Source organism: Triturus cristatus, chromosome 1_2 (assembly GCF_964204655.1).
Source record: "Triturus cristatus chromosome 1_2, aTriCri1.1, whole genome shotgun sequence".
In the NCBI taxonomy this organism is placed as follows: domain Eukaryota; kingdom Metazoa; phylum Chordata; class Amphibia; order Caudata; family Salamandridae; genus Triturus; species Triturus cristatus.
The window spans coordinates 905,840,867-905,866,127 of NC_140580.1; the positions used below are offsets into that span (position 1 = coordinate 905,840,867).

Genomic DNA, 25,261 nt, shown 5'->3' on the forward strand with positions numbered 1-25,261 from the left:
TTTGCACTCACTGGAGTGGGAATAGTAATTTTTACCCCTCCGCTATCCAACACTTTCCCTACTGTTCCACTCACTGGAGTGGAAATAGTAATTTTTACCCCTCCGCTATCCATGACTTTCCCTGCTTTTGCACTCACTGGAGCGGGAATAGTAATTTTTACCCCTTCGCTATCCAACATTTTCCCTACTGTTGTATTTATTGTGTTGCGAAATGTATGTTTTATTTTTCTTTTAATAGTTTAATGTGTTAATTAATTCTAGAATGTTTCATTTTAAATTATAGATCTATGTATATATTTTATATAATTTAAAAAGATTATAAATAAAGATAATAGTTAATAACATTTATTTAAGTATATATATGTAAATGTACACATTTCTGTGTTTATATTTTTCTATTATATTTAGCTAAAATATATAGTAAATGTAATTTATTTTGTTAAAAATATTAATATTTTTTAATATATTTTATTCAAGTTATATATATTTTTTAAGTCGATATTTTTTTACTTTGCTATTATTGTACTTACCTGTTTATAAATAGGGAGTCGATATTTTTGTATTTGATATTTTTTACAACCTATTAATTGCCTTTTGGGAATCGTACCTGCTTTCTCGTTCACGGTACTGTTTACTTTGGGAGCCGCCTATTTCTTAATGGTGGCCTCTCCGAACCCATGTTACCTGGATGAGTGCGGCTACTCGGGTGTCACGTTCTTTCTCGGAAGCAGCAGCTCGTGCACAGGAATGATTCTTTCCTAGCACTTTTTCAGTGCCACATTGATTTAGTCAATATCTTCTTAGGTGCCGCATTCTCTTCCAGAGCGGCTGCTCGGGCGCCACATTCTTTACCCCGGAGCGTCTCTAGGGCCGGGTTCTCTCCCTCACTGCAGCTGCTGGAATATTGCGCACTTCCCTGAAGCGGGTGCTCTGGCGCTGTGTGTCTTTATCTCTTGGGTAATTTCCCTTTAGATGCAGCTGCCATGGTGCCACATTGTTATTTTATAGCAGATAGCTGCTGACCCTGGAGTTCTGTCTTCCTCTGCGGCGTCCCTCTTCTTCCCCTTTCCCAGTTTTCAATAGTTTCTGTTCCCTGCTTTCATCCCCCAGCAGTAGTATTCATTCGTGGGCAGTGCCGACACCGTCCCAGACTCTCACATCGCAACTTGCGTGCTTTGACTTTCACAACTGCTTTCACTTGAATCTAAAAAATTCACAGATAGAAATGGGTCATTTTCTGTGTTCCAATTGTGGATTCATGGGCGTTCGCAGGGTGGGGGCAAGGAGGGGCGCTTGCCCCCCCCCCCCCGGAGCAACCCTCTTTGTCCCCCCCCCGTGGACGCCCATGCTTTTACGGATGCCTTTTGTCTGTAATTCTGGTCCCTGCAGGGAGCAGAGCTGTTCCCTGCCAGAGACCTCAACTCCCTGATGGGGCGCCTTGCACTCCTCCTCACAGCCCCTCCTGCCCATTGTCATTCTGTCTGTGGCTGATTGCCACATACAGAATGACAATGGCCAGTTTGAGCTGCTGCTACAGCATACTTCTCACCTTGAACCTCTAAAGCACCTTAGCTCAAAATCACTGAGGAGCCGAGCGGAAGGTAAAGTTGAAGTTTAAATATGGCGCACATGGTAGGAGAAGCATAAGAGCACTGCGGGGTTAAAAGAAGTCTCCTCTTGAAGTTGGGGCACACAGTGAAGGCAGTGGGGTTACCCTGGGGGGGGGGTTTCAGTCCTGGAAAAAATGCAAGAAGGGGATCCGTGCAGTTGAAAGCATAATCTGGCCCTTCTCTCATAAGAAGACGCACATATTCTAACAAATGTACCTGCTTGTGTTCCATAAATTGTGAGGTCTTGTTACTCTCCGGTGCCATTTCATTTTGTAGTGTGAAAGGAACGGACAATGCTTTATCTTGCCATGGAACTGTTAAAGAAATTTAAATCAATGAGTTGTTTTTATTGTCTGTAATGAAAGAGATGGATAGAGAAATGTTTGTGCTTTTCTGTCTGTATACAAGAATAAACACAAACCGCTCCAATAAAAATACAAGGGCCATTTAGAAAAATACCAGACTGACTTCAGGCAGCAGTAGAAAAGATTTGATCGTGCAGTAAAGGTGAGCAGTAGGGGATGTGAAAGAACAGTAGTGTGTGCATGTGTGTGCTGTCCTGGAGGATCCCACCCTTCACACCACCAATTATGAAAGATAGATCAGTAAAAGGATGGATTGATGAATGAAAGGGTGGATGATGGGCGAGTGAATGGGTGGATGGATGAGAGAAATGATGGATGGATTGATGAATTAATAAGTGAAAGGGTGAATGGATGGATGGATGGATGAGTGAAAGGGTGGCTTGGGTAAATGGTTGGATGGATGAGTGAATGGAATTCATGAGTGGGAGAGTGGGTGGATGAGTGAGGATGGATTGGGTGAAAGGGTGGATGGATGATGGATGAGTGAGTGACACCCAACTGCTACTTGAATGTTACACTAGTAATTGTAAATGTTTGCATGCTTTGTTTTAGGTGTAAGGTTTTAGAGAAAGCCTCATAGTGCCATAAGCTGTGCTTGAGATGTATATTTTGTTTGTAACAATAGGCAAGGTGTCAAATATAAAACTATGTATTAGTGTATTGACAGTGCCTTCTTTACGAAAGTTGCAGGGAAAAGCACCTTTGTGACTTCCGTCAGCTAGTGCAACTCTCTGAGAAGCCCCCATAATTAAAGTCAGATTCCATATTTTAAGTTCCACTTGATGAAACACCCATAATGCGTTCCCTATAGTGGGTTCATCACAGCAATCCTCCCTTTAGTTCACCTATGCTTGCCGCGTTACATCTCACAATGGCACTCAAATATGAGATGCTAGTAACAAAGTCTATTCAAGCAGATCTTCCTGAGCACTTCTCTCAACATACATGTCTGTTCACGACCATGAGTTGTAAACAAAATATCAGACTGGACAACCCAGTGCAGTAACCATATAAATAGATTATTATCGTATGAAATACCTCAAAGACCTACACAGTTGCTCAAAGCTGTGCGCATACCAAAAAAAACGTGAAGTGCACGATTGTCTCAACCCAATATAAACTTATTTTGACTTGCACTTAAGTGGTAGTCTATTTACTTACTTTTATACTATTGCGCAACTTCTTTTGATGTGTCTGTAAAACATACCTTTTGTTCTGAAGAGTTGACCTGAATTTTGATCTGTCCTGAATTTTCGTCCTGAATTTTGAACCTTTGTCCTGAATTTTTACACTTACCCTCCTGAATTTGCAACCATGCCAGTTGGTCACCCTGCATTAACTGGTGAGTTCACTTTCGGGGCGCTGCGTTCACAAATGATGGTCACCAAAAGTACAGAGTTCACCCGAACGTGTCTGCAAAGCATTCACCAACGCATCCATGGTACTTACAATGTGAAATGCTCGGATGCGCAGATCTGGACAGGACTGAAGCCCAGAAGCATAACCGAAGCACGCACCTCCACTAGCAGGGAAAAGACACGCTACAAGGCGCAGGAACCATGAGTCTCCTTCCTCGCCACAAACGTCCTGCTCAGCCCCATTCCAGAACAGGGATTTCTCTGAAGTGACCCCTCAGCCAGGGCTTTAAATGGGCCGGATCCCCCGGGTCGCAGAGGATGTTGCAACGGGTCCTTATCAAGCTCTAACGTCATGCCCTTTATTCTGACATAAACATGATCGATTTCTAAATAATTAATGAAAAATCAGCGATTTAGTTCCTGTTTGTGTTTGACGTTTTACTTAGTATTTCATTCCCTTAGTGTTAACGATTTCCTGGATGTTGTGTTTCTGTATTTTTTTCCGTGCAGCATATTACGCTTGTAAAGCGCCTACTTTGATCTGAGCCACCATCAGGTGCTAAGAACGAGCCATGGTTGAATGCTAAGCATCCGAGAATGTGATTTTTATGACCCGTTCTGAGAGGCCCAGGACCAGCCCGAGCCAGCCCGCCTCTGAACGGTTTCAGCGACCCTCCCTGCCCCCACCCTTTGTTTTCTTGTAGACTGGTGCCACCGAGGTGATATCCTTGCCTGAAGACAGGGATCTCACCTAAGCACTTGATGTGTTGTAATGTGAGCATGGGGTGGGAGTGGCAAGATGTGCATAGCAGGGGGAAAGGGATGGCCAGTGCAGGTGACGCTTTTCTTTTGTATAGGAATTTTTGCTGGCATCATAGCCCAGGGTTTGCTGTCTGTGCACTTGCATAGATGTGTATTCTCTTTATCTCCCCCCCTCCTCACTCACCACCCTCTCTTTTATTTCTTTAATCACCCCACACACCGTTTCTAGACAGGAAACCAAAAATGAAGTTAATTTCTTCTTTAATGGCTGCAGATGCTCATAATTTATAGAGCATCACTGCACACAAGCTGCTGCTGCCATGGTTTATCAGGAGTAATAACATAACTTTGTTCTGCCTCTCATGCCAATGCATGTTTAAAACTCCAATGTCGTCTCACTCCCCATGAAGGATCCCCACCAACATTGCAGTAGATATGCTGCCTGCAGCAATCTATGTCCAGCAGAGATCACTGAACAAGCTGGCCGGTGAGGACAACAACTATTCAACTCCACATGATTCAACACAACACCACACAAATAAGTGTCACATAATTCCACAACGCACAAATCCACACTGCATAATTCAACTATACACAAAACACTTTTAAACCTTTCATAATTCCATGCAACACAATTCAACTACACACAAATCTAGTCCACCTCATTCCACTTCATGCTACATAATTATAATCCCCAAAAATTCAACTGCACATATTTCCACTTCGCTTCAGGCCACATAATCCCACTTCACATTATACCACTCCACGCAACAATTCAACTCCAAATAATTCCATTACACATAATTCCACTTCAACCTAGTTAATTACACTTCACGCCACATATTTACACTTCATATATACCCACTCAACTCAAACACAATTACATTTAAAAAAATTCAACTCCGCAGCATGCCACATATTTCCACTCTACATCTTGCCACATAATTCCACACAATGCCACACAATTCAATTCCACACCATGCAACATAATTACACTCCACATAATACCACTCAACACCACATAATTCGACTCCACAAAATTACTTTAATCCATACCGCATAAATCCACTCAGTATAAATCCACTCTATGCCACATAGCAACACTCCACATAAATATACTCCACACCATGCCACTCAACATACTTTCATTCGCTGCCACAGTTCCATTGCACACATCTCAATGCCACACAATTCGATTCCACAACACATAACTTCAGTCCACAGCCACAACTCAACTACACACCACATACAATCCAATCTACAGAATTCAGAATCATGCTACAAAATTCAACAGCAAAACCCATAATTACACTCCATGACATACAATCCCACTCCACATAATTCTACATTCAATAACACATAATTACTAGCCACAATTCCTCTGCACACCATGCCACATAATTCCACTCCACAACTCCACTCAACACCACACAATTCCCCGCCACACAATTCTACTCCACACCACATACATCCACTCCACTCCACTCCATAAAGCATGGCAAAAAGACATTAAAATTGACAACGATAAAAGCGCTCAAATTGCTGAGACCTTTGGCTTCGCATATGATCGTTTCCGAATGTCTTAGGCATCCAAACTGTAAAGCCATAAACAAGCAATTAAAATGTTGTGCCAGCAAAGTAAATACATCAAAGAACACAAACTGCAGTCTCATTTTCAAGCTAAAAGTCATGTCGCATCTGCAGTTAAGCAAAATAACTACTTGAGCCCATCACAAATTGTAACGAGAACACAAATTACCATCCTTTTTACAAAAGGGACAATACAACCATCCTCAACTTACAAGCAACAACAAACCACTGGCTGCAGATGGTTGACCCAAAGCCAATTCTTTATGTAAACTTCTGCATACTTTTTGATGTTTTGAAGACGAAAACCCTCAGAATAGACATGGGTCCTCAAACCTTTTCTGTACTGAGAGCTACTTCAGTGGAAATCATTGTGAGCTACTGAAGGCCAAGCCACTTGCGGTAAATGGACAGTTTTATAAAATCTAAGCCTAATGTCCATAGAGCCAAAAGACTAAAGTTTGAACAAGATAATTTGACTAGTGGCACTATGACAGGGCTACCACATGTGTCAGTGAGAGTGTTGTCTTTGGGGATGTATGAACTTGTGTGTGTATGAATGGGATATGTGTATGGATGAATGAGAGTGGGTTGTATGTACCTGTGTCACAGAACATACCTTTCGCCATGTGGCACTGTTACATCTATGCAAAACGCACAAGATGATGGACGGAATGTTGCACATTGGCAAAACATTCACCCCCAGCATGGAGAGACGTGGGTCCCTTGCTCTCCATGCCACTGGAATCAAGCTATCCTGGCTGAAGAGGGGTGAAACCCCGTAACCAGTTCTAGGATGCTTGGTTTCACTCCAGGGAGGACCTGGCTTGGCAGTTCGGGCTGGACTGTTCCCATGAGGCACATGGTCAAGACTGATTTGCATATGGCTGGGTTTGAACTGGAACGGCATGGTGAGCAAAAAAAACGATGGATTTAGGCCCAGATCTCTGTATTGGGGTGAATGTATGACATTGTTCTACATTCTGTCCATCAACTGTTTTTGCATTTGTCACCCCGAGTGGGAAGGGTATGCCCAGACCTGGGTCCCTTGCTCTCCGTGCCACTGGAATCAAGCTATCCTGGCTGAAGAGGGGTGAAACCCCGAAACCGGTCCTAGGATGCTTGGTTCCACTCCAGGGAGGACCTGGCTTGGCAGTTCGGGCTGGACTGTTCCCATGAGGCACATGGTCAAGACTGATTTGCATATGGCTGGGTTCGAACTGGAACGGCATGGTGAGCAAAAAAACGATGGATTTAGGCCCAGATCTCTGTACTGGGGTGAATGTATGACATTATTCTGCATTCTGTCCATCAACTGTTGTTTTTGCAACCGTAATATCTATAACACAAACATACAAAAAAAATGTATGGGAGAAATCTAAAGCGCAGAAAATGTTTGTGCAAAAAGTGTTCGGAATATGGAACATTTTTCTGCACTTTAAATTTCTCCCACTTAAAAAAATGGCTGTATTTTTCAGTTATAAATATGACAGTGTCTACCAGTCACTGTGAGCAAGATGCCTGCTGTGTGTAAATGCCACACTTTGAAATGGGAGAAAACTAAACTGAAGAGTTAAAGTTAACTTAATATGTATTCCATAAAACTCATCATTTACATTGTCTCCCATTTCAAAGTGCTGCATCAAACAGCAGGTATTTTGATCCCAACAGCCTGTAGACACTGTCATATTTATAATAAAAAATACAGTCATGTGGATTATAGGAAGAATTTAAAGTGAAGAAACATGCTTCATAAAATATTAACAACGTAATTGGCTCAATAGAAAGTGAAGGAAAACATTGATTTAGTGTTTCACAGAAACATACTTTTCTATTTCAATCATAAAGTTAACTTTTCATTTTCTCTCATTTAAAAGCATTCAGAAACATCATTTTGTTCTCATGCTCCAATAGCCAATTGACAAGGGCTTTTATTCAAGATTTACATACCTCAGTGCTTCACCTCTGTGCCCTGGGCCATAAATCTGACCCCAGCACAGCTTATTAACAGGCCCTGCTGTCTGCAGCCTGAAGATCATAATGTAAAATAAACAAAGCCTTCCCCTTAACTTTAAAAGTAAATGACTCTGTGCTTATTTAAAAATGAACTCACGGCTATGAGCTACTTTAGAGGTGTCTGTGAACTACTAGTAGCTCGCGATCGACTGGTTGGAGACACCTGGAATAGACACTTAAAACTGTAGCGTGACCTAAACACAAGCATTACAGCATTTTTATACATTTCAGAATTTGAATACAAAACATCTTTCTCCTGACAAAGAAACTACCCAAATGCCTTGAAAGATCCTTACCAGATATACACACAGCGGGAAATCCTTTCGCGGTAAGGATATCAGCCAGATGCTGAGCCCTAAAAGGAGGAAATAAAAATGAAAGATGAACATTTTTTTTTTAAGAAGGCGCAAATTCTACCCTAGGATGACAGTTTGTGTTACATGAAGCTTTGTGTTGAAACAGTGCGGACAGCAACCTACGAATACGGTCTGGTTTCACAAGTGATATGACTCAAGCAGTATTTATTACTTCAGTCACACCCCTTGTCATATGCACAGGGCACATGTTCTCCTTTGGCTTCTGCGTCAATAGAAGGCACTAATGTCACATTTGATCCCGGATTAATTTTAATCTTTCCTGTTCTGTCTGCAGTCTCAGCCATAGTAACAATTCTAGCTACTTGTTTAATATGACTTGAAAAAGTACTGTTGTGGGGCATCAACACTTTAGGAGGCTTATAAAACACACCCTCTTGACGTCAGTGCTATCTTGGCCTGTTTGTAACAGAAAAGAAGCATATTGCAATACAAATACACAAACTGATAATTAGGGACTTTTATGGTTCCCGTTATCGTCCATTTCTCATTCACTCACTACACACAGGGCAGGCATCTGCATCCCCAAGTAAACCATGTTGGTGAAGCACCCATTTGACTTGCATCAGAGTTTAGTCAGTGGATTAAGTGAACACCGTAAAGACAAAAGTCCTTCTATAGCAAGGAAACGATGCCAACTAGGCTTAATTTAGCTTTCTGTGGTCTTCTCTCTGTTCTTTCTCCAGGGCACTTGACTGTTTGGAAATCCACAGGACGTGCTCTAGGCGCATGTTTGCTCCTAGAGCAGAGAAAAAAAGCTCGGAGCGGATGACCTATCCTCTTCTGGTGTCAGGTACCTCAGGCTACAGATTACTGCGGTAAATAAATAAGGAGACTAGCTTCAGTCAGATATTCCTCAACTCTAAAACACCTTCAGCTGACGATTCTCTCCAACTTGATTACCAGCGCATTTCTCTCCTTAGTTTTCCTGCCAAACTTCTCGAAAAAGCAGTCAATACACAGCTTTATACCTTTCTCGAAGACAATAACCTTCTTCATGGCTTGTAGTCTGTTTTTATTGCTGCAGCCATGGTACATAAACTGTGCATCTTACTATCTCTCTCCCGTTTTTGGACGTGGGAGGCACTGATCCTACTTGACCTATCCATAGCTTTCCATATGGTCTCTCGTATCTTTAACAGTGGGATCTGCAAGAAAGCCCTAGCTTTGAATATCTTGTTTTGCAGATCATGCTCAAGATTGTTCATCTTTCTCCGTTGCACTGTGCCAGGCTGTCACTTCTGGTGTTCCTCTAGAGAGATGGATATATATACATTTATAAATTTCTCATCAACTATTGAATGGATTTACACCAAAAAAGCAAAAGGCACTTCCTTGAACCGACATCTACCTCCATGCCAAATTTGGTGTAAGTCAGTTCAGCGATCCAGGCTGTAGGTGTGGCTGAAGGTTCCAATGGGAATTAACATTATTAGCGCAACCTTATTTCGCACCCCAAATATTTGGTCCCCACTGCACGGATCGTCCCCAAAACCTTCATGACCATGGTACTCCCAGACACCTTTTTGGGAAAATGTCATGCAAATTGGTCAAACGATGCCAAAGTCTCCCCGCCCCCCCCCCCAGAGAACGCGTCCCCCCACCTGGAGCCAAAGATGGTCCTGGGGACCACCACCCCTCCGGACCGGATTCTGCTATATCCCAGGGTGTCCACTACAAGGATATATAGATAGTTAGCTATGGCTTGGTCGGAGCTTTACCACTCCTGTCAAGCCATTGCAAACAGTGCTCTACTTTGAGCAAGCGAGAGCATTTTGCTCTCATTTGCTGAAACTGAAGCACAAATGCTTTGACAGAGAGGGAGCTGCATGTGAGCAGCTCTCTGTGTCAAACAAATGCCAGCTTCCTCAGGAGGCGGGGAGCCGGCAAGGACCGTGGGGGGCTTGAGGTTCCACCCGTGGTCCCCAAAGTAACTAAGTGGATGCCCTGGGTGGGACCAGGGACCCACAGTACAGGCCGGGCCCCAGGGATGGGGTCCCTTGGGGAAATTCTGCCCGGGAGGGGGGACACGCAGCCCCGCCCCCCCCCCTCCCTTTTACTCTAAAAAAAAAAAAAAAAAAAAAAAATTAGAAGAGAAGGCAGGTCCCCCAGGAGAGAGGGTCACCGGGGCCTATATCGGACCAGGAAAGGGGGGCCGTGCGGCGCCTCTCCCCCACTAATAAAGGCCCGGCCCCAGGGAATGGGGTCTCCATTACCTAATTTGGCCTAGGGAAGGGATGGCCATGCGCCCCCCCCCCCCCCCCCCACGTACAAAAATTAAAAAACGCGGAATCGGCAAGTCTCCAGAAGCCCCGCCCCCTTTCTCCATTACTATGCAAACATGTCTCCTGGCCCACTGGTAGTTGGGGGATGAAGTACCATTGGAAGCTGAGGGTCTATGGGGCCAGGAACACCTCCTGTTACGTACAGTATGTTCCAGACTGCGGCATTGCTTAGAGGCCTTTGGAAGCCACGCCCCCTTTCTTCACCACTTTCCAAACGTACCTCCTGGTGCATACTAGTTTGGGGATGAAGTCCCTTGGTTGCTGAGAGTCCTTGGGGGCAAACAACTCCTCCCGTTACCTCCAGTAAGTCCCACACAGCGGGAATGCTAAGAGGTCTTTGGAGGTCACGCTTGTATGGGTGAGCAATTGGTGCCTTAGTGGGTGTATGAGTAAGTGAGTAGGTGTGTGAGAATGTGCATGGCTTGGGGATTGTCTCTGTAAGTGGCTGCAATGGAGAATGAGTGGGTGATTGAGTGGGTGCGTGTTTGATTGTTCCAGTGTGTCAGTGGCTGCAAATGTTGAATGAGCAGGTGCATAATAGACTGTATGGGTGAGTGAACACTTATGTAAGTGTCTCTATGGGTGAGTGAAAGGAAATAGGAGTGGCTGCATGGGTATGTTAATGGGTGTGTAAGTGGATATATGGGCGACTGAGTGGCTGTATGAGTGGCTCTATGATGAGTGAATGGCTATGTAAGTGGCTTTATAGGTGAGTGAGTGTGAGAGAGAGATATACGAGACACTATGTGCTTGTGACAATGACTGTAGAGGTCAGTGAGTACATGTGTTCGTATATGTACGAGTAAGATAGTTGGTGTGTGTGAGTGAGTCAGCAGCTGTGTGAGTGATTTTATAGGTGAGTAAATAGGTGTGTCTGTACATGTATGAGTAAGTTAATCAGTGTGTGAGTTGTTGTATGAGTAGGTGTGTAAGTGTCTGTATGTGTGCATAACTAGATGTCAGATTGCCTGTATTGGTGACGGAATATGTACATCAGTGGTTATATGCGACTTACTGGTTGCTAGTGGCTGTATTGGTGAGTTGATGAGTTAGTGCTTCTATGGATCAGTGAGTAGGTGTGCAATTGTTTGAAAGGGTCTGTGAATGTGTATATGAGTGGTTGTGCGTGATTGGGTGTATGAGATCTTATATTAGGAATGCAAGTGGATGATGTCATCAGGAAGGTCATCAGTGAGGTCACTTGAGATGTCAAGAGTGAGGTCAGTGACCATGTCATGAGGGATGTAATATGTGAGGTCAGAAGCAGTGCATTGCGGGGGAGAGTTATAGTTAGCTGAGGTAACTATAACTGCTGAATTTCTGTGGATTTGCAAGAGTGAAATGTCAGCTTTACTATAATGTCCCTGGAAGCTTTGGTTTTGTCAGTGGAATATAAAAAAACGTGTGTGTATTATCTACTGGCGGTCGCCAGTAGATAGTTATAGTTAGGACCACGTTTCCATAGGAAATCCGCAACATTCTATTTGGAATAACTTTGGCGCCGGTCGACGAATCCTCGCGAAATTTTCAAAATAGGTGGGGCGCTATGCTCCGCTCCTACCCTGAAAGTCTCGGGGGGATTCGTCAAGCGGGGGCTGAGAAAAAAGGGGGGTCCCAAAACGCGTTTTTCCCATGCATTTTTCCATAGGACCTTTAGACACAGCTACAGACCGAACGGCTGAACAGAGTTACTTGAAATTTGGCAGAGAGGTAGTCTACAGGTCAAGGAAGTGCCTTTTGTAGGTTTGGTGTAAATCTGTTCAGTAGATCCTGAGAAAATAGCCTTTAAATCAATATATCTGTGGCAGCTTACGGTGCGCTTACCGTGCGCTTACGGTAAGCTTACCGTACGCGTACGGTGCAGTGCGCGAGCGCGATTCTGATTGGCTGTTAGATCTTAGTAAACATTCGAATCGGTCGAAACCAGGAAGCGGCGGCCGCTATTTTCTATCTCGCACTCTGAGGGGGAGGAGGAAAAACAAAGGCAAAAAACATGTAAAGGGGCTGTTTAGACTGCTCCCAACCACCTAGCCATGATGAAGGTATCCCCTCAGTACCCCCAAGGCCAAAAATTCAATTTTAATTTTTTTTGAAAAATCGCAGATTACGCTTACCGTACGCGTACGGTAAAAAAACGTATAAAAAAAAATTATTACCCACACTCTCCACACCCCGTGTGCAAATCGTGCTCAAGGGCACCATTTGTGCATGGCATCTTCAAAATATTAAAAAAATCAAACATTACCTTTCACAACGAAGCGCATAATATGTCCTCCATGTGCGCACGGTGCGCGAAGCGCATCGTGCGTACATGGAGCATCCAGCGTAACGTGGGCACGCGGTGCGCGTAGCGCACCGCGTGCCCACCGTGCGTGCACGGCACTAACTGCGTAAAGTGGGCGCGCGGTGCGCGAAGCGCACCGCGTGCTCACTGTGCGCGCACGGAACGAACTGCGTTAAGTGGGCGCGCACGCCACGAATGGCGTAAAGTAACTTAGCATTTAAAAAAACGTACAAATTCACTGAAAAAACCATAGGTTTCACACACGTTATAGTTAGGAATTAGCATTTAAAAAACCTTGCAAATTCACTGAAAAAACCATAGGTTTCACACATGTTATAGTTAGCTGGACATTTTACTGATAAAAAACCAATGAAATTCCCCCGTTATAGTTAGTGCAGGCAACTATAACTCACGCGACCGCAATCCTCTGCTGATGACATATGGGTCTTTATGAAAAAAAAATATTTGTAATATATGTATAGCTAAAATTTAATGGAAGAAGACATGGGCAAATAAGTGTCTAAATACAGTATTAGCATCAGCAGAGGATTGCGGTTGCGTGAGTTATAGTTGCCTGCACTAACTATAACGGGGGAATTTCATTGGTTTTTTTATCAGTAAAATGTCCAGCTAACTATAACATGTGTGAAACCTATGGTTTTTTCAGTGAATATATATATATATATATATATATATATATGTGTGTGTGAACAAGGCTCAGGTGGAGCCGAAACGTTATGGCGACGAGCACGCAAGATATTTGAATATTTGCACTGAAATTGAGGTCCGTGTCTGTACTGTTTGGGGCAGGCGCCAGAAGTGGGCAGCCTCGAAGGAAAAATGGAAGCTGTGGAGATATATATATATATATATATATATATATATTTATTTATGTATTTATATTAACTACTGGCGGTCGCCAGTAGGTAGTTCTAGTTAGGACCTATTTTCCACAGGAAATCCGCAACATTCTATTCCCAATAAGTCTGGCGCCGGTTGACGAGTCTTCGTGAAATTTTCCAAACTTTTGGCCAGCTCCGGTCCGCTCCTATCCTGAAAGTTTCATTGTGATTCATCAAGCGGGTGCTGAGAAAAAAGAAGGGGTCCCTAAACACGTTTTCCCCATGCAATTTCCCGTAGGACTTGTTGATGCAGCTACAGCCCGAACTGCTGAACGGAATTACACCATATTTGGCAATGAGGTAGTCCTCAGTTCAGACTCGTGCCTTTTGCAAAAATGGTGTAAATCTGTTCAGTAGTTCCTGAGAAAATTAGAGTTAAAATGATAGATATATCTATGGCCTCGGATCCTCCACACACCCTATGCGCACCCTGAGCGCACCCTCTGCGAACCGAGCGCGCACCCTCCCGATCACGCGTGAATGATAATTGGTTATTAAGTGTCTGTCTACATTCGAAACCAGGAACTGTTGGCAGCCATTTTGTGCCTCGGTAGAAGCGAGGCTGATTAAGTAAGGGAAATAAGTGTGTGAAAGATGTAAAGGGGGCAGGGTAGAAATACTCTGACCCTCTAGTGTTGCTTAGGGGGTCCCAGAAGGACCCCCCGGAGCCCCCCCTTTTTTTTTAAACGGCAAAAGGCGCGCAGGGTGCGCGGATCCGGCCGAAAAAACACCCAAAAAAACGAAGCGCTTCCTTAACCCCTTCCCCGCTCATGACGGAACTGCTCCGTCATGAGTCACGGTTGCCGTGTGCTCATGACGGAGCGGTTCCGTCATGCCGCGACCGTTGGTGGCCGCTCCGCCCACGCGGCACTGTTTCCCCGCCTGTGCGGGGGGACAATGCAACTGGGCGGAGTCATGACGGAACCGCTCCGTCATGAGCACAGCTCAACCGTGGCTCATGACGGAGTGGCTCCGTCATGAGCACAGCGCCACCGCGCTGCCCCCCCACACCCCCCAGCGCTGCGGCGGAATTCCCGCCACAGCGAAGGGCTTAATAATTAGCCCCCGGGGGGGGGGGCAAAATCTGTAAAAATTAATGGGGGGCCCACCAGCCCCGGGGACTGCTACCCCCCGGGGCTAGAAAATAGAGAGTGTGGGGGGGCTGAATGGCCCCCCCAAGCCCCGGGGACCACCACCCCCCGGGGCTTTATTGTTTGAGTGAGGGGGGCTGCGTGGTCCCCCTCCTGGAGCCCTCGAGGACCCTGGGGACCGCCACCCCCCAGGGCCGGCTCCTACAGTGTCCTGGGGTGCCCACCCCAGGACACTGTTTGCTATGAAAGGGCGGGAGTCTCCCGCCCTCCCATAGCAAACTTCGTTTGGATTTTGAAAGAGAGAGCAGGAAAACCTGCTCTCTCTTTCAAAATCCAAACGATATTGCTTTTCCACACAGGGAGCTGCATGTCAGCAGCTCCCCATGTGGAAAACCAATGCCGGCTCCCGAAGGACGGGGGGAGCCGGCTGGGACCGTGGGGGCGTTGGGGCTCCCCCCACGGTCCCCATCGTTTTTTAATAAACCCCGGGGGATGGGATCCCCGGGGATAATAAAAATTAGTGATAGGGGCTATTTTATTTTTTTTACGGTAAAATTAGGAGTCGCGCATCCTAACGCGTTGGGTGCGCGATTTCTCTCGCGTAGGGTGCGCGGTTCCCAACGCGTTGGGTGCGCGACTCCAAGGAAAAAAACCTGAAATTTTTGGGAGATAAATATCAAGCTTAAGTGTTTCGTTCTTGAGTGGCTCTAAAAAGAGCCGTTGTGTTCATTGAGAGTTTTTGGTACTTATAAGTAAGTACCTATACAGAGTCTAAAGTTGTTGAGGAAGACTCTGCTTCCTTCATCAGTAAAGTGTACTCCATCTCTCCTATACATCTCTTGCATATGAAAGCGCAGATTGTTATTGTAAATGGACCCCATTCTATAGTCTCGGAGAAAAGCAGAAACAGATTTATTCACATGTTTCCTAGCTTTCTCAATCTGTGGACAAAAATGATTGGACCAGTTCCCTTTCTGCCTTTGGCATATGTTAGAATACACAAAGGCAGTTTTGGGGAAAAGTGAAATCAATTCTCCAAAGGTGTCCTTCATAAGCATTTCCAGACCTACCCCAGTCAAAGTGCCTAGGTCATTGCCACCACAGTGGACTATTAAGAGGTCAGGGTGTAGGAGATGCATAAAGGATTTTACCAACGGCATCAATTGGTGCCACTTTAACCCTCTATGTCCAATCCATTTAATGTCTACATTTGGCAAACCCAGGTCTTTGTGAATGCCTTTGTTTTCTGCATACCTTTGGCTCCAGAAAATATAGCTGTGTCCCACAATCCACACTATAAGCATCTTGAAGGGAGGTCTGGATGCACTCAGATTTTCTCTGTAAATGAAATGGCAGTTTGAAAAGTAAGATTTTTCTAAAATGGTGGCTAAGATGCAGAAATCAGTGGTTGCTTGACAACCTTCTACACTGAAAACTAGGGTGCATGTTTGTTTTTTAAACGCATGATTCTTATTCGCTAACAAAAACTGATTGAAAGGAACATTATATATGATAAGCTAATATGTTGAAAAGTCAAGCACACTTGCTGTTTTGCTTAGCAACATTGTGTGCTGAACTTGTGACCTGTGTGCTCAGTTAAGTGTTCCATGACCTGTTTCTATGGTAACAGGCAGAAGGCAGATTGGGGTAGGGTTCAAATGTATGTCATTTGGAAAGGGTTGAAATGTTTAACCAATAGAAATGTGTGTTTGCTTTTGAATTAATGTGGGAAGGAATGTGATTTGATGTTTACATGTATATGTGTGGAAAATGAGAGGGAAACTTTGCCATTCTTTGGTTTTGCTGACAGGTGCACAATGCAGAGATTCTGTATAAGAAAATCTGGTGTGTGACTGATATCCTTCTTAATCTACAAAACAACTTGAAAGGTGAGTTATTTAATTGTGAGGGGGTGCATGTGGTCTATTTTGATTTTAATCAAACTAATGTATTTCTCCTGCTAAAGTGCAGGGAGTACTTTTTTTTGTCTACAATCTTATCGACAGTGTTTGTGCATGTAGAAACCATTCTGTGATAAGCATTTGTGTTTATCATGTGTTTGCAGACAGATAACTCTGCTGTTTTTATATTTTGGTAGAATTAGAAACCAGTCATTGTTTATGAATTTGCAAAATGAGTCATGTTTCTACACTAAAATGTAGTACTCGTAGATTAAGAAATGTGTTTTGGTATAGTGAAAGGGATAGTGTTTGTCTAGAATCACACAGTGAGTCTGTGTGCATTTAGGAATCATTTTGAGAGAAACATTTTGGTACTAATGTGTAGTAGAAAAGTTTCTGTAATGTGTGCAGTCACCTTAGATCTTGTAGACTAGTAAATGTATTTTGTACAAGGGATAGTTGGCTGTCTACAATCACACTGCGAGTCTGTGTGTATTTGGGTAAGCATTGCGAGAGAAGCATTTGGTAACATCGTGTATTTGCTGACAGATAACTGTTTTAAAACCTGTCATGTTGTCAAGTTTTAGTAGCATTAGAAGCCAGTCTTTGCTTATGCATTGATAAAATGAGTCAGGCTTTGACACTAAAGTGCAGTACTGAAATATGCAGATTGTGTGCAGTTCCCTTACCCCTTCCACAGTAGTGAATCAATCAATCAATAACATTTATAGAGCGCGCTACTAACCCGTGAGGGTCTCAAGGCGCTGAAGGGAGGGGGCGGGGGGTGCTGCTACTGCTCGAATAGCCAGGTCTTGAGGTGTTTCCTGAAGGCGAGATGGTCCTGGGTCAGTCGCAGGTGTGAGGAGAGGGAGTTCCATGTCTTGGCCTCCAGGTAGGAGAACGATCCTCCTCCGGCGGTGGTTCTGCAAATCCGTGGGACCCTGGCGAGGGCGAGGCTGGCGGAGCGGAGCTGGCAGCTGGGGGTGTAGAACGAGAGGCGGTTGTTGAGGTATTCGGGGCTCATGTTGTGGAGAGCTTTGTGTGCGTGGGTGAGCAATCTGAACGCGATCCTCTTGTTGAAGGGGAGCCAGTGCAGGTTTTTCAGGTGGGCGGATATGTGGCTGTGGCGAGGGATGTCGAGGATGAGTCGTGCGGAGGCGTTCTGTATGCGCTGAAGACGTTTCTGAAGTTTGGCTGTGGTTCCTGCGTATAGGGCGTTCCCGTAGTCCAGACGGCTGGTGACGAGGGCCTGGGTGACCGTCTTTCTTGTTTCGGTGGGGATCCACCGGAAGATCTTTCGAAACAATCGCAAGGTGATGAAACATGAGGACGAGACGGCATTGACTTGCTTGGTCATCGTGAGGGATGAGTCCCGGGTGAATCCCAGGAGATCGTGCATGGTCCGTGGATGTCGGTGCGGTGCCCAGCGCCGTGGGCCACCAGGAGTCGTCCCAGGCGGATGGGGATTGTCCGAGGATGAGGACCTCCGTCTTGTCCGAGTTGAGCTTCAGACGGCTGTGCTTCATCCATTCTGCGACATCTCTCATTCCTTCCTGGAGGTTGGTTTTGGTGAGGGAGAGTATCAGTTGGGTGTCGTCGGCATAGGAGATGATGTTGATGTTGTGTTTGCGTGCGATGGTGGCGAGGGGGCTCATGTAGATATTGAAGAGGGTAGGGCTGAGCGAGGAGCCCTGGGGTACCCCGCAGATGATCTCGGTGGCCGCGGAAGGGGGGGGGAGGCGGACTCTCTGGGTTCTGCCGGAGAGGAATGAGGTGATCCAGTCCAGGGCCTTTCCTTGGATCCCAGTGTTGTAGAGGCGGGTTATTAGGGTGCGGTGGCAAACGGTATCAAAGGCTGCTGAGAGGTCCAGGAGGATGAGAGCGGCTGTTTCTCCGTTGTCCATCAGGGTCCTGATGTCATCGGTGGCTGCGATGAGGGCGGTCTCGGTGCTGTGGTTGGCTCGAAATCCGGACTGGGATGGGTCGAGCGAGTTGTTTGCCTCGAGAAATGCAGTCAGCTGTTTGTTGACAGTCTTCTCGATGACTTTAGCCGGGAAGGGGAGGAGAGAGATGGGGCGGAAGTTCTGGAAGTCTTTGGGGTCCGCTGTGGGTTTCTTCAGAAGGGTGTTGATCTCTGCGTGTTACCAGCTCTCAGGGAAGGTGGCTGACGTGAAGGAGCTGTTTATGATGTTCCGGAGGTGGGGTGCGATGATGGTGTCGGCTTTGTTGAAGATATGATGAGTGCATGGGTCGGAGGGGGAGCCAGAGTGGATAGTGTTCATGACGTGGGTGGTGTCTTCAGTGCTGATGGGGGTCCATGCGCTGAGGGTGGTGTTGGGGGTCGTTGGTTTGGTGGCTGGAGGCAGAGTCTGCGGTCCGAAACGGTCATGTATATCTGCGATTTTGCGGTGGAAGAACGTGGCGAGGGAGTTGCAGAGGTCTTGCGATGGTGTGATGTCGTTGTTGCTGGCGCTGGGGTTGGAGAGCTCTTTGACGATGCTGAAGAGTTCCTTGCTGTTGTGGGTGTTGTTGTCCAGCCGCTCTTTGAACGATGTCCTTTTGGTGGTGCGGATCATCTCGTGGTATTCGCGAGTGACGCTCTTGAGGGCTGTCATGTTTTCTGATGTCCGTTCGTGCCGCCAGGTTTTTTCGAGGGTTCTGCATGATTTTTTTGTGACTTTGAGGGCGTCTGTGAACCATGAGGTTTTTCTGTTGCCGGTCTTGCCTGGGGGGTTCTTCAGTGGAGCGAGGTCGTCGGCGCAGTTGGTGGTCCACTGTGCGAGATTGTGTGCTGCGTCGTTGGTGTCAGGGGTGTCGACAGGTGGGTTCTGGCTCAGTGATGTGGTTAGCTGGTCTGCGGTGACTTTGCTCCAGCATCTGCGGGGGATCTGTTGCATGTGGTGGTGGGATGTAGTCTTCTTGAAGGTGAAGTGGACGCAGCTGTGGTCGGTCCAGAGTAGTCCGGTGGAGTGGCTGAAGGAGACGTGGTTGCTGGCGGAGAAGATAGGGTCGAGCGTGTGGCCGAGGTGGGTGGGCGTGTCCACCAGTTGCTTGAGTCCGAGGTTGGCGAGGTTGTCGAGCAGGGTGGTGGTGTTGTTGTCGTTTTTCTCCAGGTGAAAGTTCAGGTCCCCTAGGAGGATGTATTCTGGTGAGGCTAGGGCATGCGGGCTGATGAAGTCGGCGATAGTTTCGCTGAATTGCGTGCGCAGGCCCGGGGGTCTGTAGATGAGCGTTCCTCTGAGGGTGGTCTGGGGGTCGGTGTGGATCTGGAAGTGTAGGTGTTCGGCGGCGGAGAGAGTGCCTTCGGCGTTGGTCGTGACGCTGATGGTGTTCCTGTAGAGGATGGCGATTCCTCCTCCAGTTTTGTTGACGCGGTCCTTCCGGGTGATTTTGTAGCCGTCCGGGATGGCTATGGCGATGTCGGGGGCTGAGGAGGCGTTCATCCAGGTTTCCGTGAGGAAGGTGACGTCTGGTGCTGTTGTGTCAAGGAGGTCCCAGAGTTCGACGGCGTGCTTGTGGACGGAGCGGGTGTTAAGGAGGATGCACTTGAGGTGGTTGTTGTTGTTACTCGGTTCGGCGGGCGGGGGGCAAGTTCGGAGGCAGGTGAATTTGCAGGCTTGACAGGTGAAGGGTCCGTGGGTGCACTTCGGCGTGGCTCGGTAGCAGGCAGGTGGTCGTCCGGTGTTGAGTGCGTTGAGGGTGGCGTAGTCGTATCTCAGTCGAGTTCTCTGGTACCGGCGGGGGCCAGGGGTCTGGCGCTGGGCGCGGTCCAGGCGCGGACGGGCGCAGACGGGCTTGCCTTTGGCACGCCAGCGGCACGACCTCCATATGAGGGTCAGAGGGAGGGAGGAGCAGTTGGGAGGTGGGAGCGGGGCGGCCAAATGGAGACAGGGGGCGGGGTCCGCAGGGACGCAGCGGCGGGAACGGAAGGCAAGGGGACAGAGAAGGAAGGGGGCACAGAGGAAAAAAAAAAAAAAGGGCAAAAAGTTTTGGGAAACTCCTAGGGATAGTGTTGCTTGTCTAGAATCACACTGGGTCTTTGTGCATTTGGGAACCACTGTGAGAGAAGCATTTGGTAACATCATGTATTTGCTGATAGATAACTATTTTAAAACCGGTCATGTTGTCAAGATTTAGTAGCATTAGTAGCCAGTCTTTGCTTATGCATTGATAAAATGAGTCAGGCATTGACAGTAAAGTGCAGTACTGAAATATGTAGATTGTCTGCAAACCCCTTACTCCTTCCAGAGTAGTGAATGAATTTTGCTAAAGTACAAGGAGTAGTGTTGCTTGTCTAGAATCACACTGCTAGTCTGTGTGCATTTGGGTAACCATTGTGAGAGAAGCATTTGGGTACTTCATATCTTTGCATACACAACTGCTTAAAAACCTTTCCTGTTCTCAAGTTTTGGTAGAATTAGAAGCCAGTCATTGCTTATGTATTCACCCAGGAACTCTCCTTGCAATACTGTAAACATTCAGTTAATATCCAAGTAGTAACGGAGTGAGGCAGGCCTTAGCACATGCATTGATTAAAACCCCTATCCACTATGCATGCAGTCCTCTAACCATCTACACAGTTCTATTTCACACCTTCAATTCCCCAGTCAGTATCCATACACTTCCAGCAAACACCCTGTCACTCCCCTTGCACTCCTCTAGTGACCCATTCAGCACCATGTACTAATCCATTTACTGCGCCAAAACCCAACCACTTATAAATTCACCCAGGCAGTGTCCTTACAGAACTCTAATCATTCAGTCAGTACCCAAGTACTCATTCATTGACCAGGCCTTAGCACATGGACTGCTTCAAACCTCTATCCACTATGCACATAGTCCTCTAACCATTTACACACTTGTCTTTTATACCTGCGATTCCCCAGTCATTAGCCATACACTTCCAGCAAACATCCTGCCACTCCCCTTGCACTCCTCTACTGATCCATTCAGCACCATGTACTAATCCATTAACTGCACCAAAACCCAACCATTTATAAATTCACCGAGGCACTCTCCTTGTAGTACTCTAATGATTTAGATAGTACCCAGGTACTTATGTAGTGAACCCGGACTTAGCACATGGACTGATTCAAACTTCTATCCACTATGCATGCTTGCCTCAAATCACCTACACAATTGTCTTTCACACCTTCAATTTCCCAGTCAGTATCTATATACTCCAATAAACACCCTGTCACTCCCCTTGCACACCTCCAGCGACTCATTCAGCAGCATGGACTAATCTATTTACTGCGCCAAAACTCAAAAACTTAAGATTTATCCAGGCACTCTCCTTGCAGTATTCTAGTGTTTCAGTCAGTACCCAGGTGCCCATGCAGTGACCCACGCCTTGGCCCATGGAGTGCTTCAAACGTCTGTCCAGTATGCATGCAGGCCTCTAGTCACCTACACACTTGTCTTTCACTTTTTCAATTAACTAGTCAGTATCTATATACTTCAGTAAACACTCTTTCAGTCCACTTCCACACCTCTACTGACTCATCTGTCACTATGTAGTAATCTATTCACTGCACCAAAACACAAAAACTTAAAAAGATTAACTCAGGCACTATCCTTGCAGTAGTTTAATGATTCACTCAGTACCCAGGTAATCCTGAAGTGTCTGAGGTCTTAGCTCATGGACTGTTTAAACGTCTATCCACTTTGCATGCAGGCCTCTAGTTATCTATACACTTGTGTTTGACTTCTTTAATTAACTAGTCAGTATCTAAATACACCCTGTCACTCATCTTGCACTCCTCCAGTGACTGATCCAGTACCATATACCAATCTATTCACTGTGCCAAAACCGAAAAACTGAAAAGTTTCATCCTGGCAGTCTCCTAGCAGCAGTTTAATGATTCAGTCAGTACGCAGGTACTCATGCAGTGAACTGTGCATTACCACATGGACTGCTTCAAATGTCTATCCATTATGCATGCAGGCTTCTAACCTACTATACACTTGTCTTTAACAGCTTGAATTCCTCAGTCAGTATGCATGTACTTCAAGCAAACACCCTGTCGCTCCTCTTGCATCTTCCAGTGACTTATTCAGCACCATGTAGTAATGCATTCACTGCGCCAAAGCTGAAACACTTATAAATTCACCCAGGCACTCTTCTTGCAATAGTCTAATCATTCAGTCAGTACCTTAGTACTAATGGAGTGAGGCAGGCCTTAGCACATGGATTGATTCAAACGTGTTTGCACTATGCATGGAGGCCTCTAAGTACCAACACAATTGTCTTTCAGACCTTCAATTTCCCAGTCAGTATCTATAAACTCCGATAAACACTATGTCACTTCAATTGCACACCTCCACTGACTCATTTGGCACTAAGTACTAATCTATTCACTGCACCAAAACCCAAAAACTTAAAAAGATTCACCCAGTCACTCTGTTTGTAGTACTCTAATGATTCAGTCGGTAGTCAGGTAGTTTTGCAGTGATCCAAGTGTTACTCTATGGACGGTTTCAAACGTCTATCCACTAAGCGTGTAGGTCTCTAGCCACCTACACACTTGTCTTTCACACCTTCAATATCCCAGACAGTATTCATACAGTTCCCGCAAACACCCTGTCACTCCCCTTATACTTCTCCAGTGACTTATTCAGCACCATGTACTAATGTATTTACTGCACCAAAATACAAATGCTGATAAATTCTTCCTGGCACTCTCCTTGCAATACTCAAAACATTCAGTCAGTAGCCAAGTACTATTGGAATGAGACAGGCCTTAACATATGGATGGATTCAAACACGTATCCACTATGCATGTAGGTCTCTAATCACCTACACACTTGTCTTTCACACCATCAATATCCCAGTCAGTATCCATACACTTCTAGCAAACACCCTGTCACTCACCCAGTATCTCTCCTTATAGTACTGTAATCATTCAGTCAGTTAGCATGTAGTCTTTTAGTGAGGCAGGTTTTAGGGCATGAACTGCTTGAAAGTAGTATGCACTATGCATGTAGTGTTTTAACCATCGTCACACTTGTGCTTCAGGGCTATACTTTCTTAGTCAGTATTTATATAAAATGTGTTTGTACAGTAAAAGAATAACAAATTTGAAAGTTATTAATATACATTTGTGATTATTTTTTACAGATACAGTTTTTCACCATTAAAATAGAGAAATCATGCCAGAAAAAAAAGAAAAGAACAGAGACAGGAGAATTACTTGAAGAAACATCAACCACAAGTATTGAATGAACAAAATAATGTGGCTAAAAAAAAAAATCTTCTGGTAAGATCACAAAGCAATGTATTAAAAATGTTTGTAGGACCAAACAGAATGTACAGAATGCTGAAACCTCTGAGAATGCTTCAACTAGAAAAAAAAATTCAAAATAATAGGAAAAGCAAAAAAGCAAATGGACAGTCAAAGGAGATGAAGTATGGTAAAAGAAGGCAAAATCAGTTTAAGGAAATACGCAAAAAAATATTTTACAAGTGAGTAGTACATAATTTGCTGAAAGATGTGAACAAATATAAAAAGAGAGCTCTATTTTATAAAAAGAAGAAGCATATTGAAACCATTGTTGAAAAGTCTTTTGAAGTAAAAAGAAAACTATTCATTTTAGTATTAAACAGAATTCGATCACTAGATAAACCAATCCATTTACTGAAGGCCAAAAGTAGGAGGAAAAGAGTAATTAATAGAAAAAGAATTGTGATTTTTTTGGGGAGAATGGAAACACAGTTCCAGTTCAGAGCCTTTCTTTAATGAAGAGAGTTATTTACAGGGCAATAAATTATTGTATGCAGTTGACACCAGTGGTCGAGGACATGAGGTTAGAGATGGTTGTCCAATTGAAAAAAGAGAAAATGGTTGAAAGAAATGCAGAAGAAGTGATAGCTGATGAAGTTCTAGGGAGACGTCCTAAACACCCTTTGTACACTTGGGATTGCAGTAGTATTTGTAGTGTACAACAAGAATCTATTGATAAATTATGTAGTTTTTTATGAGCACATTGTAAAAAAAGTGTAAAACAAAAGATTAAGGTGTAGCAAGGACTAGACCCTTGCAGAGCGAGAAAAAATACTGGCAGTACATCATACTCAAATGCGGAAGTTAGTGAGAAGATTGTATTATGCAAAATGTCCCACACTAAAGTTAAATGAGTTGAACAGTGCTCTTTTGTGTGGGTCAGTATCAGATGTGAAGAAGGTTTGTGATGATATTGAGTTTTGTTACTTTGGTCCTCAGCAAGAGAGTGCAGAAACTGACACATTAGTAGAACAAAATGTTGAAGACAATGTAGAACCCGTGATCACAAAAAATTTTGAGGATGAAATCACAAAGTTTAAGGTAATTTCAGGTGAAAGACCAAATGTTTCTTGTATTTGTTGTCGGTGAAGTCACTATAAAAATCAGACTAGGGGTGTCAATCTGTATTTAAAAAGTGAAATAGAAGATAATGATAAGTGGAAGGAATTTGCAACTTATTTGTTGGTAGAGGATAGTTTTGATTTGGGATCTGAGCAGCGTATTTGCAAATATTGTTATAACAAATGTTATGAGAATAAAATGCCTGCTAGAGCTGTTCATAATAATCTAGAGTTGGTTGCTATTCCTCCAGAGCTGATAGATTTAAATACGTATGAGTCTATTCTCATTCAATGTGTGCACCCGTTTCAGGCTATTGTTCGTATGGAGCCTAAAACAGGTAAATTACCTCCATCAGAGTTACAAAGAGGATTGAAAGGAAGA

General features: G+C 44.9%; 1 protein-coding gene across 1 annotated transcript in view; it reads right to left on the bottom strand.

The window, feature by feature from the left end:
- Positions 1–25,261, bottom strand: part of DDX20 (DEAD-box helicase 20) — a 298,858-nt gene that overhangs the window by 102,570 nt on the left and 171,027 nt on the right. The window contains exon 7 of the mRNA XM_085609637.1: positions 7,995–8,053. Within this exon, the coding sequence (XP_085465763.1) occupies positions 7,995–8,053 (59 nt within the window). The remainder of the gene's footprint in view (positions 1–7,994; positions 8,054–25,261) is intronic.